The sequence below is a fragment of the Dromaius novaehollandiae genome, chromosome 2, assembly GCF_036370855.1.
Source record: "Dromaius novaehollandiae isolate bDroNov1 chromosome 2, bDroNov1.hap1, whole genome shotgun sequence".
Classification (NCBI taxonomy): domain Eukaryota; kingdom Metazoa; phylum Chordata; class Aves; order Casuariiformes; family Dromaiidae; genus Dromaius; species Dromaius novaehollandiae.
In genome coordinates this window covers 162,497,227-162,517,009 of record NC_088099.1, presented here as the reverse complement: position 1 = coordinate 162,517,009, position 19,783 = coordinate 162,497,227, and the positions used below count along the sequence as shown (strand labels likewise).

The following is a 19,783-nucleotide window of genomic DNA, read 5'->3' as shown; positions in this document are numbered from 1 at the left end:
ATGGCTTTTAGTCCCTTCAAGTCCTTTTTCACTTCTTGCTTCCATGACGACTGAGGACATCATCCTGCAGGCCAAATTTCAGCTGTCATCACCAGCTCTCCTGGTCCTTGAACACAGTCTGCACTCATACTGTGCTTTTCTTTAATTATTTTTTAATATGAACAGTATAAAAACATGGCTTTTCTTTTCAATTCACACAAAACACTATTTGGCATGAAGATTTTAGGTGACATCAAAAGTTTAATACAATGAAAGGATTCCCTCTCTCCCATCAGACATTTTCATATCAATCCAGGGTTTACAAAAGCAGATTTTGCAATTTCTGAAGTGTCAGTGATCAGATACCAAATTCCCATTCATTTTAATGAACATTATGTCATATTTGTTCAAATAGCTATAAAACACCAACGTGACCCACAAATTAGGTTCAACTACGTAATCCATGGTTTCATCATAAGCAGCACAATTACTGGAAATATATTTTCTTTCAACTAACACTGTGCTATATTAATATCCATTCAGGCTGCTTCTGAATCTGAAATTTGATCATTCTCCTAATACATCACCTCATCTGTTAGTCCCCTCTTTAAACCTTCCACTGGGTCTTGGTTATAGTCTTTGTTTCCACTTCTAAAGGCTACAAGGCATTACTCCAAGCCTTACACACCGTACATTACCAAAATACTCATTCTCCATCAGTCCGTGATGCCAGCCTTCATTATCTGCTCATATTTGATTAAAAGGGCCTTTTTGCCCTTTTGTTTTCCCTCCTCGCTACTGTGCTACCTCATTCTCCTTCAGAGGACTTCTGAACATCCTCTTTGCCCCAAGGCCCACAAGCACATCTTTACAACACAGACTGACAATACAAATAAACTGTGTACCTAAACAGACACTGGACCCTCCACATGTCCGCCTTCCAACTTTTCATATACTTTGAAACATGGTTAGTGTGTAAAATGGTAAGTGGTCCTCACCTGTGGTCCCTCAGGTTTATGATACCACAAACAGTACATAATTATGTATATGATCCTGTAATAGTAAAGCATCACAGGAGGCAGTAGGTTTTTTTTTTTTTTGCGCTACATTGAGGAAAAAATATTGTTCTGAATCTTAAGTCAGTACACTATCCAGAATACCACAGAATTCCTCTGTGTGAGGGAAATCCGGTTCCTCAAGCACCTATTAACTGTATTTTCTACTCAGACTCTAGTAGATGGATAGTATTAGACACACAAAGTCATAGCTTTTTTAGCCAGGTACTATTATCACCACTTCCATCCACATTTTAAAAGAGAATGATAGTATTATGTAATTAAGATCACTCTCAGACCTAGTCTCAAAGAAACAGTTTACTGCTCTAAAACAGATTAGAAAGTTTGAAATAATTCTCCATTTCATCAGTTTGGCTTTGATTTCCCAGCATTTAGTAATTGGCAGTTGTGAATCCAGTGAAGAAAATTAACCCTTCCCTATTAAGTGTACAGGTAACACAGGTCATTAAATTAAGAATGACTTTTACTCCAAGAGCTTGGTAATTAACTTCTGGGCTTTGCACTGAAAAATGCACTTTCAATCTAGGGCCCAGGGACAAAATAAAGCAAAACTTAGCAAAAAGCAAGGATATTAAAGGAGAGTTACTACACCATGTACCAGAGGCGTGTGTGTGGGGGGGAGGAAATTAACTAGTATGTCACAGCATCCCTTGAAGGTAGTATCAAGAAAACTATCTTTGTCAGAAAATGAAGCTTCCTATAGTACTATTTTATTATTACACCTGTGATTTGGTGTGAGAAAGCAAGCAAGAAGAGACAGTAAAAGTTTCAAAGGACTTCTTATAAAGCAGTCTTCTCAATCATAAATAGACTAAAGAAGGGGAGAATAGACCTTTCACAAAAAGGTTAGAATATGGCTAGTTTGATTTTTAAAGGTAGTACAGTAATTACAAGGAAAATTTTATTGCACAGAAACTCCTTATGTACACCTTACCTCAGTACAGTTAAGGAAAATTAAGCATTGTGTTTTGTAACTTATAAACTCTTGGTGTTTGAATGTGGAGAACATTCAAAAAATCTAGTACCTCACAAAACCATATTATACTATCTGTTAGGCTGAGAGAACATTTCTGAACATTTCAAAGCAATTCACAGATTATTAATAGACTCCTTGACTGCCAACGATGCAGTATTTTACCAGCTCATACAACTTAAGTACATCCTTACAGAAGTATTTAAATACTTCTGCCTCTTTGGCCTTAATTAGTAATTTTACCATATCAAGTTTATAGTAGCCCTATATTATTTCTGCAATTTGCTTGCAAAAACTAAGTTACTGGCCTTGGCCACAGCCACCATAGCTTCTAGCTGATACTCCCCACCAGCTTCCCTCAACAATAATTCTACTTCCTTACTTTTTCATTTATCACTACTTCTCTCATTATGTATTTTTATTTCAAGTTTTTCACTGCACAATTGAATGGGTTAATAAAAATATTCTGATTACAAAGTCACAACCAGAGTCAGTTCATAGCTTTAACTTTCTACATTTTAGTGGAACAATGCAAATAAAACTAGCTCATGCTATATGAAGCTCCTTTTCAATGTCTCCCTCTAGAAGGCAAAGTAAATGCAAGAATGACTTTAAAATAAAAAATACTTCTGAAATTTAGGACCAATTCTCTAATACATTAGTAATCAATGTGGAAATAGTTTGAATTATTTAATTTTAGCATAGTTCCATATCTCTGCAGAGATTTAAACTGTTCACTAAGCTGGTATAATTACAGACGTTGAGATATTTTCATTCTTTGAGCATAGGCAGCTACAGTCAGTGTTCTTCAAGCAGTATTTTAAGATTTTACATTAGATATCTGAAAAACAGAACTGTTACTTTTTTTAAATCAACACCAAATATCAAACATCTCGATATCCAGGGCCAACTATAGATACAGAACTAGGATTTTTGCCTTTTTATCATTGCATTATTTTTTAATATATTTCACCACTGAAGTAAGCAATCCTACACAAATTATTTCACATTTTTATCTAAAAGCAATATATAGATTCAAGTTTCATTTTGTTATAAATGCAATATTTATCACAAGATAAAAGAAACAAAACACTGAACACAACACTTTTTCCTTCTGGTTTCTGAACTTGTTCTCTCAAGATATTTGTGCTATAGTAACCTTTCAGAGGACATTTACATATTCAACAAGGAGTTATTCTTCAAAGAAACAAGTTGATTCCAGATATTATACAACAGGAGTGACTTAAGTATGATCTGGTGACTCAAAGAACAGTTGAAGTTGGAATACACTGCAGCAGTCATCCACATCTGATATCATTTCTGACTTAGTTTAGCATATTTTAAACTACAGCTTTTGTGTAATACTTGTCCCCAGACATTAGTCATAGGATTACAGCCTGCACATGTGCAAATATGAATCAAAAGAAAATAAATGGAAGTAAAAAACCTGCAAACTCATATAAGCATAAGACAATTTTGTTATTTTTAATTACACTATTCATATATATTGGCCCTATGAAAAAAACTATTTCGATTGACAATCCTGATGGAAGATCGGACCTGCTCCACAGAGGCCACCAGTGCAGGATAATGGCCATACTAAGAGAAATTTGGAATTTCTCTACATAGCTCAAAATCTTTTAAACAGTACAGACCCAAAAAACACGAAATACATGGTAGGCACAACATTCTGACAAACTTACTTCTGCAGCCACACAGTAAATAAGGTTTCTGTAAAGATACAAGCATATGCATATGTGCTGTGCATAAAGACACTGTTGCAGTCATGCTGCATATATTGCCACAACTGGTCCAGAAAAAGGTGAAGGAAGTTCCATTTGGAATACTTTGAATCATTGAGCAATTTCAGGATGAATAACAAAGTCAAATACTTTAAGAAAGGCACCAAAAGAAAAACCACACACACATTAAAGGTCTTTTGATTGACCAGAAGAATTTCCTTCCTTCATCTTAGTGAAACCAAAATATTTCCTTTCAAATATATTTCTTCTCAGCCTAGGGAGTGAACTCAATCTCCCCCTGCCCAGTTATGCGCAACTGTTTGGGTCCAGATCATTTCACAGTAATGAGCTAAATGAAGCTAGAAAGTGTGCTGAATGACAACAGCAATTCTCAATTATTAATGACACTCATTGCTCTCCCCCTCACCTCAACCCAGAGTAGTAAGGAAAATTAATTTATCCATACCCTTAGTTTCACTACCACCATCCTCAAATTCTGCTCTTCCAGTGCCTTTAAGCTTGAGTCAGGATTCAAATTCTCAAATCTCATTTTTACTTAATCTTAAAATTGGAGCTTTAAGTTGTAGAGTGCTACTTTTATAGCTGCAAAATGTCCTCAGAGGCATACATTAACATGTGTAAACACATGCCTACCTGCGGACTCTTGTTAATCAGATAACTGTTCACATTCAAATCGTACCTATCACTTATTACAGCACTGACTCCGGATGGGAATTCAGATGCATTAAAGAAACACTGATTCCGGAAATGTGTTACAGTGAGCAGTTCAAAGATGTAGCAACCTCATTCTAAACAAAATGATACTCTAAGCTTGGTAGCACAATAAATTAGAGTATAATCTTTTATTCTATATAAGTCTCCAAAAAGTTATTCAAGAATGAACAGTCTAAAATAGAAAAAAGTCTTGAAGGAATAAAAACTTGACTTTCACCAGGGCAAACTTTTCATGTCCCTTCTCTTCGGCTGCACAGAATGGGCAGGTGATACCTGAAAAGGTAGGACATTCAGCACAATCCCCACAGCTTCAAGGTAGGAATGCTATGAATGCATCTGAAGGTCATCTTTGACTGTATTAAGAGGAAAGAACAAAAAGAAACAGAGCTATTTCCTTCTGCCTTCCTCTCTTCTAAGCCTAAGATCAATGGCAAGAAAAAAAGCAGGTTCCTCAAGATGAAGTTCAAAAGGCAGATGACTCTTCTATAGTCATTAAATTCCAACTTTAATACAGAAATCTTATTTGGCTCAAGTCAAAAAAACTATCTAGAAATAGCAGAAAAATTTATTGTCAAATCACAGCCACCAGAAAACTGTTTACCATATATAGGAATACCTGTGCGCAGCCTAGAATTTTACATGCAAGTAGAACAAACATACTGTTTTCCACAAAGTAAAACTTTTATATGAAGCTAAACATACATTATAAATATGTCATCTTAAAAGAAGGCACTTGATAAGATGCATTATTTTCAGTCTCAACACATCTGATAAGGAATAAAAAGGCATAAGTTAGTATTTATTAATTAAAAACTATTCAGGAATAATATAGTATATAAAGGCTTAAAATTCAGCAACTTTAACTCTGATTTATCACATCCTCAGCAGGATGATTTCAGTGTTAAGACCGAGACCTTAGAGACATTCTACTGAATAAAGAGAGATAGGAGCTTGAGGTGAGCTACTTTAAAGAGCTTTTTATATTTCATTTTACAAGCCTTCTCAGGCTATAGACTATTTTGAAGATACCCAAGTATCATTTACAAGCTTTGCTGCAACCTCTCTTGGAGGTCTCAGGGATGCTTGTTATTCAAACTGTTTTATATAACATAGTAAGACACAGCCTTTAAAGTCTTCCTTTGATGAAAATATTACTCACTGAAGTCAATTGGTGCTAAAAAAGAATCTGCATTACATTGAGTTTGAGGTCTTTAACTCAATGGCTTTTGTATCTCAGCAGCTATGTTATAAGTATCATTCAAGGAGTCTTTTAGTCAAAAAAGGAAGACTTCCAGTTTTCTTTAGACCATATGTAAAAAAGGGAGAGGACAAAACAATTTCATTTTCTATGTACAAGATCATCTCCAAATCAAATGCTAATAAGAGATTTACTCTGAAGATGCTCCAACAGTTGTATGGTAATAAGATGAACTACAAAAGATAGTGAGCCACAAAGCAGCGTAAGTGTTTTTCATTAAAAGCAGGTTTAGATAAAAGGAAGTAATCACCAAAATCCACAGAAGATGGAACTGGAGTTATGTTAAAAATTCAGTGCTAACAATAGTGAGTTAAGAATGCATTGAGTAGATACTTAGTATTGGAAATCAGGTATCAAAAACTTTAGTGATAGAAACACCAGATCTGACCAAACAATACCCCGCTACTGTATAACAGAAGCGCCAGCTTACAGACACATGAATAATGAAAACATGGAACAGAACTGCAAGTCTGTACTGAGCCCGCAGTATGTGCAGCAGAGCTGTTACAGATGTTTATGGAAAATTTAAAGATATTTAAGAACAAAACTTATCTGCAAACAAGTGACATTCACAGAAAGTAGTATACCCATATATTAAATATGCAAAGAAACAGACCTATATCTTACTTTTATGGACTATCCACTACTAAAAAAGTGATTGAAAATATAATCCAAAGCGGAAATGAACTTTCGAAGGAGTTAAATACTACACATGTAAAGACAGATACTTATAAATAGTACATCAAATTTACAGTAGCAATTCAGATATGTTTTATAGAAGCAAATAACATGAGTAAACACATACACCTTTATAGATCTTCATGACAAAAATACTACTGATCAGTACCATAAGAACTGTTTTCAGTGTTTCTCAGTGTGGACCAAAACTTTTTCTAGTGGAGGTGCAAATCCTTTTATAGCAAAACTACATTTACTATTACTCCCTCTTGCAATGTGACTGCCACCCAAACTATTAAATAAAATTAGCAAAAAAAAAATTTATTACAGGAAAGCAAGTAAGACTTCTACTGTAATTTGACAGCACTTATGGATGGCTGACTACAGTGCTAAAGAAGTAAACCTCAGTATATAATTATTACTATTTTGAATAACATTAAAGTTAAGAAAAGCAGCAGAATAGATTCATTGTGCAATAATTAGCTAAGAATGTAAGAACAAAAATTTGTACTTAGAGAAAATCACTATACTTTTATAGGAATTTTATAAAACTAACACTAATTGTAAATTCTCTAAGATTCATTCTGCATTGTGTTAACAATCATCAGGAATCAGGATACACATAACTATAATCAGATCTTTCTAAATAGACTAAAACCTCAGTACTTTTTCCCTAACACACTTAATCTGAGTTAAAAAAAGACTTCTGAATATTGTTTTGAACTGATTTTAAATGACCAAATGTAACTTGTATTAATAAGAATCACAGCCAAAAATCAAAGGAAAATGGTTCCTCTTAGAAAACTGCTACACTTAGATGCTGCAGCCACAATTTCTCTGTACTGTGATAGAGACAGTTTTGTACTTCAGCTTTGTTTTCGCACTTCAGGACTCAAAGGAGCTGAAGGCATACTGCAATAAAGGGAGGGGATGCAAGAGTAAAAAAAACAGAACACCTCCTATATCGAAGAAAGTACAGCAAAATCGACAGCAAATTTTCCTCTTCCTGAATCAAACAAAAGTCACTTCGTGAAGTGCAACTGAAGTGAGCCTAAATCTAAATTCCACTTCCAACACTTCCATGATGCTAGATTTTTACCACACCATCATGAAAAGTCACTGTCACAGTCAATACAACAGTCACAGTCAATATAATAAAAAGAATTAGTGTATTCCATAAGTCAGAGAAATCATTCTGAATTTCAGATGTCATTCAAGGCAAGAGAGACATTAGTTTGTCAAAGCTGTGGGTTCCAAGCTAATCCTTTAGTATCTAAATGCTCCTAACAAGCAACTACTTCAGTTGGGAGTCAAGCAGGTGCCTACAGTAAGGCTGAGCACCTATGATGAATATCTACATTAAGAAAAAGTGCAGGAGTTTCACAAGACAGACTTTGCCACCACTGTTAGCTCAATTCAGAACAAATCAGATCATCTCTGAAGAATCAAGATTTCTCTCACCTTTTGTTCTTACTTTGGGGGTCCTTATTTGCGTCACATATTTTACTTTTTGGCTTTTTATTTTTGAAGGAAAGCCTAAAATACACACATTCAAATCAAACTGCCCTGCAGCTAAGATACTTACCTGGACAAAGCAGGAACTGGTACTCCTCTTGCTCGAATAGATGGTTTTCCTCGAACAACTGGAACTTCTGCATTTTCTGAACCACCATTCAAGTATGTTAATTCTTGAAGCTGTGCCTGTCTGATTTCATCATTGTAGTCCTAAAACAGAGGAGGAGTAGGGGGAAGAGAACTATTCAACCACCACACCAAATTAGTACCAGCAAACACTCCTTCTAAATTAAGGTCAACCTACCATTGAAAAGTTTAAGAAATATGCAGAACACAAGCATATCATTTAGCCAAATATTCCAAAAGAATTTTGTCTTAATTGCAATTTTTGCTTAGATCACTTTTTCATCTGCACTGCATATTACCTCCAGGTAGCTTTACCACTTAATACACAAACATTTAAAAGTTGTAGATGACTTAGGACACACTGGAGAAGGGTAAAAGGGGTGGATGAATCAAGGTCCCATATTCTGAGTTGATATCGATTTGTAGTTTTGGGTGGAGAACAACAGTCCATTAAAAGCAGTAAAAATCCAATTGTCCAGTGTTGCGATGCAGTGCAGAAGAAATATAATGTTCAAAATAGCCCCTCAAGAGCAAGGAATAGATCAGGCACCTTACCCTTTTAAAAGGGAGACAGAAAAAGAAGAATAAACAATGAATTTTGTTTAATACAAATGCATGCTATTATCTAACAAGAAAGCATTCTGAGATTTCCATTCCTTCAATATGCAAGGGTGAACAAGCTGGAGACACATCATTTGTTATTCTGCACAGATCTTCTCTCAAGGTCTACAGAAATGAGAGCTGAAGTTATTTACATGGAATTAATACAGTACTTCTCAAATACACAAGAGCCTTTTCAAGGACCTTGAGCCAACCTCCAAATCTGGCACATTACACAGGAATAACAAATGTCACAATGAACTCTTTAGAGCTGAATGTATTTTTCCATCATTTTTCCCCACTTAAAGTGGGCCAAGGAATGCATTTTTAGAAGTGAAATGAAAGAAAAAATATTTTGTTCAGCATGTAAATGTACACATCAAGTATGTGAAAATATTAATGGGTCCTCTTATTACAGAAGTGATAATTCTGGCATAAATTTCTCTCATCTTCCACCATTTAAAAACTGTCCCACAAGTGCTCCCATTTCAAAGAAAATTTGTCCAAATCTTGCCAATTTTACAATCTCATTAAGAAACAAAGAATCTTAAACTCTTATCAGAAATCTGATTTTATTGCATTAATGTATCAGCTACCAAAAGAATGTCAGGCAGTCTTGCACCAGGCAGTTCACTCCAGAGCATTAACTCTGCACTGGAAGATGATGAATACTAGCACAAATTTCATGTTGCTTAATTATTCTTGAATCCTTCTGCTTCCCATAGACTTCCACAAATAAAAATATTTTAATTTTTATACCATTCCTGAAGATAGTTACTAGTGTTAAAAATGCACGACACTATACAGACATTTGACCAACCAGCTGACTTTTGAATAGGTTCTGAAAGTTAATTCCCAGCTGTGCATTTAAGATCATTCTCTATTTAGACAACAGCAGAAACCAACAAGCAAGCAAAATTGATTTTTTCACGCTCTTTGCTGGTCTCAGTCTGTGAAAGTTATCCAAGAAGGACAAAGCTCTGGTAAGACCAAGTCAGTTAAACTGTTCCAACAAACCAAATATTTGAAGCTTGTGAGAAAGCAATTACAAAACAGAGGTTGGACGAATATATAGTCAAACTATCAGAGTCAAGCTATAATCATCCAGACCAACTACTGTAGAGAAATCCATTTTGTATTTCCCATTTCTGGACCTAACATATGAAAACCCTGTATGGGCAGTTGGCTACAAATACAAAATTTTATACAAGGTACAGAGTGAAGAACCTTGATTTTGAAATAAGATGTTAATGCATTGTTAAGACCATACTGCAAACATGACACCTTGGTCAAAGTTCTGACACAGCACATGACACATGTCCTTCATAACTTCTCCACAATGCACCCTCCTCAGAATTAAGCTCCTAATAAAATACCTTTCATCAGCAGGTATATGGCATATTAATTTCATTTTTTTAACAAGATGCATTTGGATTGCTACTGTGCATACTGAATCCTCTTGCTTCCTGATGCCACCTCCTCTTCTTGCAAGACACTACTGCAGTACCTAGCAGCCTTAGTCACAGCAAGGACTCCACTGAGCAGAGGCACAGAAAAGATGGTCCTTATCACAAATGCCAGAGGCAGCAGGAGGATAGAGAGTGATAGGCCAGTACAAGGAAACAGCAATACAAGCAGGCATGATAAGCAGTGGTGTTAATCCATTAGGCTCTGAAATGGATTCTTCAATTACAGCTAACAGATGGTCGATTTATGACTATCAACTGCTGGAAAACAGCACACTTCAAGTCAAATTCAGGAGACAGAACAATCTCCTCTCTTCACCTGGAAGAAGGGATGGGCATGGAAACCTTTTGGACTACACTCCCCTCTATATAATTTAGAAAGAGGCAAGACTGACATTTCAATGAAACACTGCTGACTAGTTCAAAGTGAACAAACTGAGCTATTGTCATATTTTGTGAATGCTGCCCATCCTGTCTCTATTGACTACAATCTTCTGTGAACACTGAGGATGTTTTCTTCTGTAGGAACTACTACCTAACCAAGGCTTGTACAAGAGATCATTCCTCCCAACATAAAATGCACTCATCTTTGGTGAACAAGGTTCCCTCTATACTTCATCTATACCTTGAGAGATTGCATTCCAATTATGATTGCCAAAACATTAATAAATATTTTTATTTAATGTCAGGGCAGATCCTTGCAGAACCCTATGCAGTACATCTTTCTATTTTGGTAGCAAAGCATTAGACACTTGGACATACATTTTTCCAGCCACCTTTATACCCGCCTTAGTTTCTCTGGCCTGCCAAAGAGTGTGCAAGATTTTCAGAAACCCACCAGCCCTTCTAGACACCATTACGAGCCATTTCATCACCAGATCTTACAAACTCTGAACGTGCAGGCAGCAAGGCAAACTACATTAAAAACTTGTAAGTTCTGCTTGCATGATATAAGTTTACCAGTTCATGATGTTCTTTCAAAAGTATGCATACATTGCTTTAAAGACAAGGAAAATAAGTAATTTAGGTAGCCAGTAACATAAGACAACTAATCCTGTAGCTATCAAAAGAATGACTACCACTACTCACAAATTAAGCAAAAAATAGTCTGGCAAGACTAATTTAACTTCCTAATTTATAGGAAGGGAAAATATAATCTAGCTCAGAAACAACATTCTACCTGCAGAAGACAGGTTAGAATCAAGTCAGCTTTATAAGGACTTTTGACTGGATTAAAATTCAAGGAAGCTTTTGTGTGTCTGTTTCCCCCAGAAACTCTGTATAGCTCAATGTACACTGTTACAGCTGCTTAAAACTTAAATTCAGTGTAATGGTGCTCATTCATGGACCTGAAAGATTTGAAGGTTTGCTTTTAATAAGTCAGTTACTTGAAGGATATTTTGTATCTTGCATTCTAGCAAATCTAATTGTATATTCAGCCCTGATGTGAAAACCAAAGGACTTCTACATATTTGTAAATTAGGATCAGCACTTAATGTTGTTGGAAGGCATAGCTAGCTTACACGCTAAAGCAAACACATTATAAAGGTCACTCAGACTGATAGAACTTTCTTCTTGAAAGACAACTGATTGCTTGCTAAGAACGCTACACTACACTTCATAGAAAATAACACTGTGTTTTGCAGCAGTTAACCCAATGGCAGTTTTAGAAGGGACAAAGCTGCTCTCATTGCCTCCTGGAGTTGCACCTGGGGGAGGTGTGCAGGAGGAATTACGGCTATTTAGAACCATTACGCTAAACTACCTTTGAAAATCCAAAGGGAAGTTAAGGTAGCACTGCCTTGCTCCCATATTCTAGAAAAGATCACATACCTTTATTGTACTAATTAAACTGATGCTGCAAGGATCAAAAATTGAACAGTAAAAGTATACAAATACATCTATTTGTTCTTGTCAGTAGTCTTTAATTATATTGGTTTAACAGCAATATACTAGTTACTCGGTTTTGATAAACATTTATTATGTCTGATGAATTATGCTTAATGAAGAAAAATTAAGATCTTTGATGCAAAGGCAGAAGACATTCACATATCCTCACTTCCAGTGCACAGAGAAGGTATTTCTTATCAAATCAAGCACATTTTCAACTAAACAGGAAACAGCTGTTTGTTCATTAGAATACCAGTGACTTAATTTTGTCTTCTCTTACTGAAAAATATTTAAGTCTTCATTATTGATCCTAGGATTAAGTGTGAAGATCTACATGTAAATACAGCAACCTTCTGCGCTATGACAATGCAGTATTCCTATAAATATTCTGTTGGGTGTCCCCCACCAAACCAGTCAAGATGTTTGAATAGATGCAAGTTTACCTCTTTTCATGAGCATCAATGCAAAAGCAGTTTGGAAATTCTGGACAAAGTTACGATCTGGTGCTTACTTATTTGCATGGAACACAATGCTCAGGACATCCCTTCGGACTTCAACTGCCTTAAGTGCATCCACATTAATGCTTTAGTCTGCATTAGGATGCATTTCTAAATGAACATCCAGATCACCTCTACTTACTGTGCTTTGGTTCATGTCATGGAGTAATACTGGAGCATATAAACTAGTTCCCATTCAGAAAAAAGCAAGCCTGAAGAAACTGTCAAGGAGATCATGACCAACTGCAGCCACTCCAGGACTTCCAGGTTCATGTATCTAGACTACAGTTAGTCCAAAGTAAAACCTCCAAAATGCAGCAGCAATGCCATGTCATCAGCACCATTTCACTGGAGAATAGAAACTGCAGTTCTACCTCTACCTCTACCTGTAGTCCCTGCTAACATAGCCATATACAGGTTTCCAACTAGTCCTTAACAGTTATGGTGTCTATACTCTGAAACATTTGTGTGGTGCTGTCATGCAGAAATATGTATCTTCGTAATAAGGTTCCCTTACCTTGGTCTTCCGTATTTCAAAGATCTGATACTGACCATCACTTGAACAATAAGTAACAGTAGTAGTAAAATAATGGATGTGAATAATGAATAAAATAAGCCAGCGTAGCTTGAGCATGCTTTCTATAGTCATTCATCTGATAACCAACAACAATACAAGAATGTTCACTGGAGAGCTTAAACAATCAGGAATTTCGCATCCAATAATATTATGCTAATAAGTACAGCTCAGGCACTAGAAGTAGACTCTTGCAAGCAGTTTAACACTGCAAAGTAGTCAAGGTTGCTCCTTATATGAGAAATAGGAATCTTCTATGGAAAACACTAGAAACTCTAAGATGCCAATGTCTCCACGTATCCCCAGTCTGGAACACAAACAAATACTGGAAGTATTTTATACATCCAAACATCAATTTCACATCCAAGCTGTACAGTTACCCATACACCTGAAAGTCATATTAGTGTGTGATCCTGTTCTTAATTGCAGCTGTTAGAGAAACTGGGAATCCATTCTTTTCATTTACTGACATTAAATTTTCCAAACAAACACCGGCCCAACCACTAGTCTTATACTTAGCATATCAGGTATTTTTTCCAGGGAACACGATACGACTCCAGACTTCAAAAAAGAATTTTTATAATTCAGACTTATCTATGTCCAGATAAGAGGGAGCTCTGATATTGCACAAGTATACTTGAATTCTCTGCAAGTCTCAAGAGTTACTATCTTGTCTAGCCATAAGTCTACTTTCAAGTACCTCAAAAGCCTAAGCAGAGTAGAAGCACTGGCTTCAGAACTGCCAGTTCTCCTCAAGTAAGCATCAGAAGTACAAAAGTGGCATACCTAAAGTATCATCACTAGCTTTATGAAAGAAAAAGACAGAATATGAAGTTGTATTGATTGTCAGCACTAACAACTCAGGATTAAGTGTGGGAGCAATATTACCACTGCAAATTTACCTATTCTTAGTGAAACAATAGAAACCCATGCTGATGCTTCAACATACAAGGGGGGAACCCTTGTCTTAGATAAAGGTTATTTTTCCAAATTTTAATAGATTTTTCAATCATTTGTAAGCCTAAATACTTTGCACATGACCAGCTAAGGATAAATTAGGTCTCTCATAAGGTCACACTATGAGATGAGAGCACATGTGGACAGTTATGTATTGTTCGGACAGCATGACCTGATCAGTATCAAACAGTTTTAGAGACGATAGAAATTGGGGTGCCAAGTTTTAAGTCCAGTGCCTTTTCGACTAAGAAATATTGCCTTATACATGAACTAAAAGCATTTGATTCCACATAGGAATATCAAAATACTAGGATACAGACTTGAGTGAGCATCAAGGACAAATACATGCTCTGTGAATTGTTTATTGTTCTCTAAAGTTGTTACCATATTCAAAGCCCAATAAAGGAACTTAGAAGAAAATTGTTCATTCAATACCAGAATTCTTAGGAAAGAAATACTAACAGGGATGAGGAACTTCTTGATTTCTTCCAACGCATGTCCCATTCTGGCATATGCTTCTGCTGGTGGAGCAAAGACTTCAATTAAAACATGCAGGTCATCATTTAGGTGGAAGTACTTTGCCTCACCACTTTTTCTCAACTCTTCTTCCTAGAAGAACAGAAAAAGTTTTTTTTTTGTTGCTGCTGCTGTTTGTTTCCCCTCATTTTAAAACATAGTATCATATAAGAAAAGTGTTAATTAAAATTGTTTTGGAGGCATTTACACATACTATTTATTTATATCCAGATGTCAACAGCCAAAAACTATATCTTCCTGATACACTTCAAATCATAATCATTTTAAAATATCAGAACAGTACCAGTTTGCTTATCCATAATACGTGCCTGGTAACACACACAGCAGGACACAAAACCAACCTCTGCTCAGACAAAGAGTACCACAAGGAAGAAAGTTCTCAGTTTTCCTGAGTGCACCTGTCTGTATAATAATGTATAATGCAGAAATTGAAAAGCTCTTTTCTCAAAGATAAATGGTCTTCAGAATCAGATTTGATCTCATGTTCCATCACACAACAAGATTTTTATCCAAGTTTATTTCATTCTCTTCTTAGTATTACTGCACTAAAACTCTTCACTTAGTTTACTCTCACTGACATTTTTACCCCACAACAAGTACCTGTTTCACAGTACAGTGTGTATTGCCTGGATATGAATCTAGCATTTCACAGTATTTTAGGGAGAGGGTAGGGAGGACATTGTTAAAAGCTCACTAGCTTTTAGAACTTTATTTCTTTTATTCTCCTTCATCCAAATCACTTGAAGATGACTGCAGAAACTACGGCTTCAATATAGAGAAGAGTTCAATTCTCTGAAATATTTGCATTCACATGCAAATTGTTCACAAACTTAAAGGATATAATTTACTAGTTTGAGATAGATATCTAATGTCACCCATATCATGATATGGGATATACACATATAAGTATTTATGATACATATATACACATGTATGTGCTTATATCTATATTTATATATAAAGTATGCATTTATGATGGGGACATCACAAGAGAATAAACCACTTACGCATTACAAACCCAATGCACTGTACAATACAATTGCACTGTATTACTAGATAGAAGACCTGCTCACCTAGGAATTCTTTTTTTTTTTTTTTTTAAGGTAGTATTAAGAATTACTCTGTTATCACATTTAACAAGCACTAGATTACCTAAAAATTACAGCTTCAATGACAACTGAGATCTCCATTATAATTATGGGTTGGCCTTTATAAGTGACAAGTTTCTGCTTCTCACAACTAACATTGTCATACTCACTGTTTGACTATTTGAAAAGATTAGTTAAAAAGCAAATCAGAACAGCCTGATTAGCTGTTAAAGCACTCAGAGTAAGAAAACTAACAGGCCAGAGTTAATAGACTTAGACTTTGTCAACAAAACCATTATCTTGTCAATACAAATAACAAAGGGAGCTTAGAAAATAAACTCTAATATCAACATTACTGCTATTAAATATACTTGCTATTAATAGCAAATGTTTCTTACCTAAATCATTATTTTAAGCAGCTATTCAAGATGTATAAACAATCTAGCCCTGCAAGCAGTTATGCTTTCATCAGTTGAGTTCCTTACATATTTCATCTTTTAAGATATGGATGCTATCAAGTATCTTCCCTCCCCCCCCCCTTTTTTTAAGGGGAGAATAACTGAGCAACTAGATGCGTAGGGAATTAAAAAGAAATAAGAAAATTCTCTTTTCTTGGGCTTTATCAACTATATTGTCTGATCAACTCTTTCCCCTCAGGTGACCTGGCACAGGTTAATCTTCTTAGGTATCAAACTACCTGCACACTGTGTAGCACCATTAACTGTCTAGTGTTTATTAACCCCCAACTCAGTACTGTTGCTTTCACCAGCTGTCACAGAGTTAAACTTCACCATACTAAGCTGAAATAATTTTATAGCACTAAACCCTACAACACTGCAGTATTCCAAGTAGCTTAACAAATGACGTTTTCAGGCAGCTAATTTATTTCAGAAAAAGTTGGGGCATCCAAAAGAACAAGAACAAAATGCAACAACAGGAAGGAAATGAGAAAGGAACATAAAAACGAATTTAGCTGGGATCAGCTAGTTTTTGAATGAGCCTCTCTCAAAAACTAGAAGCCATTAATTATTGAAGAGTGAACAAAAGATAAGGAAAGATAAAATAAACTTGCATGGCAATAACAACAAGAAATAGAAAGGAGTCAATTCATGTGTAGGGGCTGGTAAAAAAGGATTTCAATCAACAATTTTTACAAAATATACAAGATGATTTAAATTAAGGTTGCTCAAAAATTATTTCCATAGGTAAGCTTTTTTCTTGCTTTGCTTTTTTGGGGCAACACTTGTTTTGATTAAAGTAGGTAGTTTTATATTCAGTAACACAGCTTGGCAATACATTGGTGTCCCCAGTTCTTAGCAGCACCATACAAATGGGAAAAAGCCCACCCACTCCTACCTGTGTCCTACATCTCCCAACCATGGGAATACATTCAGCATTCTGGTCCTCTTTAATCCTCATGATGCGCAACAAAAAAGCTACAGCTTGCTCCCAGTCTGGTACCCTCACCAACAATTTCTAGGTCCACAGTACACTTCACCTTCCATTACGCGGCAGCACATGATCTGGCTAGGCTAGTCTAATCCAGGAGTGCTGTTTAGCTGGCCAGCAATGTGTCTTTGAGGAAGCTTACCCCATTCCCATAGGGGATATAATATGAGGGGGCATGAGGTACTAAGTCCAGAAGGAAAGCAGAGCATTACACTCAGCTTTATGGCATAGCAACACCATTCCTCAAAGGGCATCTACCAATAGGTCTACTAAAGACAGTTAATGCTTTTTGCCCTGTAATCTATTACATCTGTAGGCTGCTAACTTTCCCTCATACTCCTCTTCAAGCTATCAAGAACTAGATACCAGTCCTAGAAGTCTACTGCTTTAAATACAGTATTTGAGTACTTCTGAAAGCATGCTCAGGGTATTGTCCATTTGCATCTTCACTATACCACCTTGGATTTAGGTCCTAAGCTCCTTTAGGTTTAGCTGATATATTATTTTAATGTTTTCTGAAAGAAGCCAAGCTTCATTTAAGATTTTACAAGACATTCATATTCACAATATTAAACCAAGGCTGGTACCAGTCTCAGAAAGGGACAAGAGTCTCGAACTGTTGGTAACAGTGGGAATAACCCATTTTATTTGAAGATTAACTGTATTCTTCAGATTAGCAATATAAAAGCAATCTTTACATAGAATGAAAATAATTCTCCTTCAAATAAATCCTTTGTTTCACTCTCCCATTGACACCTGAAAGCCTGGGTAGTGCCCTGAGCAATCACTACTGAAAACGCAGTGATGAAGCAACAGCACAGCTTGAAAAAACTCAGCAACTCTCCTCTGCAATTTGGATATGTATTTAGATATTACTTATCATAGGTAGATACATCAAATAGACCCCCAGAAGCTGACAAAACGAGAGGGCAAGAGAAACTCTAGACTAATTCTAGAACTCAGATTTTTAAGGACTAACAAACCAGGCAGATACAAAAAACATCCTTAAACATTGTTTTTAACCCAGATCTCCTATTAGCAAGCAGACAGAATACTTTAAAAAGAAATACCATTACCCCAAAATGATTTTAGTAAGACAATGCTGTTTCCTGATTCATCTCTTTCCCTAGTGAACTTGCAAAACAAGTCATCTCTGCTATTAACATTTTGTCAACCCTTTACATCAATAACTGTCTTCCACAGGCTTTTTAAGTTTACCTCATAAAGCTCAAAAAGGTTTAAGCGACAAGAACTTCAAGAACTACAAATATCTTACTTGGAAAGTTTAAGGAAAACTTTTACCACCTCATTTCTTCAGGTAATCATTACACACTTAAAACTGGCAGCCTAGCATGTGTGCTAACAGATTGCATGAAGCCATACCTGAGGATCTGATCTAGAGCCTCCAGTCATTAGCTTATCCCAGAATCTGCGATCACAACAAATAAAGCCAGGTAGCTTAGAGAAGTCTAGCTTGTTAATGACAGCAGTCAAAGATGCAATAAACTTATGAGACTACACATCAGATTTTCAGCTGGTTTAAGTTAGTACTGATTAGTACTGAAGGCAAAGTTGCACCATAAAAACAGCTGAAGTTTTCCTTTATATCAATGGTAGCATGAAGAACTTTGCTTTCTTAAGCACTGGTATGGTCAGAATTTTTTTTATTCAAAGTTCAAACTGTGTATGATTTTCAGAGGTCTTAAAACTGCAGTTTACAAGTGCCATTGAAATGTATCATCTAAGCACTTCTGAAACCTTCTACCAGATTACCATAACAAGACATTGCTCTGATGTCCTGATCAGCAGGAGAATACTGTATTGTTCAGGAGATTCCAATTTCATCTGACCCTAACATGAATCATTAAGACTCAAGAAGAACCAGAAAAAAGTTCCACATAATTGCAATTATACTTTGTCAATTCCTCCTGTCCTAAAAAATGCAAATTAACAGATGAGAAAATCATGTTTTTTCAGCTTGCTCACATAGCTCACTAGCTAACAGGGAGAAGCTATCACACTGGAAAGATCCAAGGATACCAACTGCCATCAACACTGCAATGTGAGGCAAAACACTTGGAGCCACACACAATATTTTGAGTCTATAATGAACTGTATGTAACCTGGCAAAAAGAACAATTTGACATCTGTTCTACAAGACACAAAGTCCATCAAGTGTTAAGACAATATTTGGAGTCGTATATTCTTTGTCAGCCTGATTTGTAGTAAATCCAGCTTATACACTTAACTAATCCAAATCTCAGCTGAACCATCTTACTTCCTCTTTGAATTACTTGTAATACACAGTGTTTTCCATAGCCAAGATCCTAATTAGACGACTTAGACTATACAAGTTCCATACAATTAAGCTGCATCCATATTACATGTTATAGCTCCCATTCCAAAAACATTCTTTTTACATCTTCCACAATTTTTATTATATGGGAATATATTTTAAAACATCTTCACAGGGCAATTAAAAGTTTAATCTAGTTTTACAGGAAAAAAAAACACAAGTCATTTGTGAGCTCTAATCACGTTCTTGATCAATACTTTAAATCATAATATTTACAATTTTCTGATGGAGAGTTATGCTGACAAGTTATATCTTTAAACATAAGGAAATTCAAGAGCCAGCCCTCT

The 19,783-nt window shown here is 35.8% G+C and overlaps 1 protein-coding gene across 4 annotated transcripts in view; it reads right to left on the bottom strand.

Moving 5' to 3' along the window:
- Window positions 1–19,783, bottom strand: part of KHDRBS3 (KH RNA binding domain containing, signal transduction associated 3) — a 98,498-nt gene that overhangs the window by 38,130 nt on the left and 40,585 nt on the right. For 3 of the 4 annotated variants that reach the window (XM_026113640.2, XM_026113641.2, XM_026113643.2), the window contains exons 4-5: window positions 14,529–14,675; window positions 8,027–8,166 (exon numbers count right to left, since the gene is read on the bottom strand). In XM_026113640.2, the coding sequence (XP_025969425.1) occupies window positions 8,027–8,166; window positions 14,529–14,675 (287 nt within the window). The remainder of the gene's footprint in view (window positions 1–8,026; window positions 8,167–14,528; window positions 14,676–19,783) is intronic. The other variant, XM_026113644.2, reaches the window with a different exon arrangement.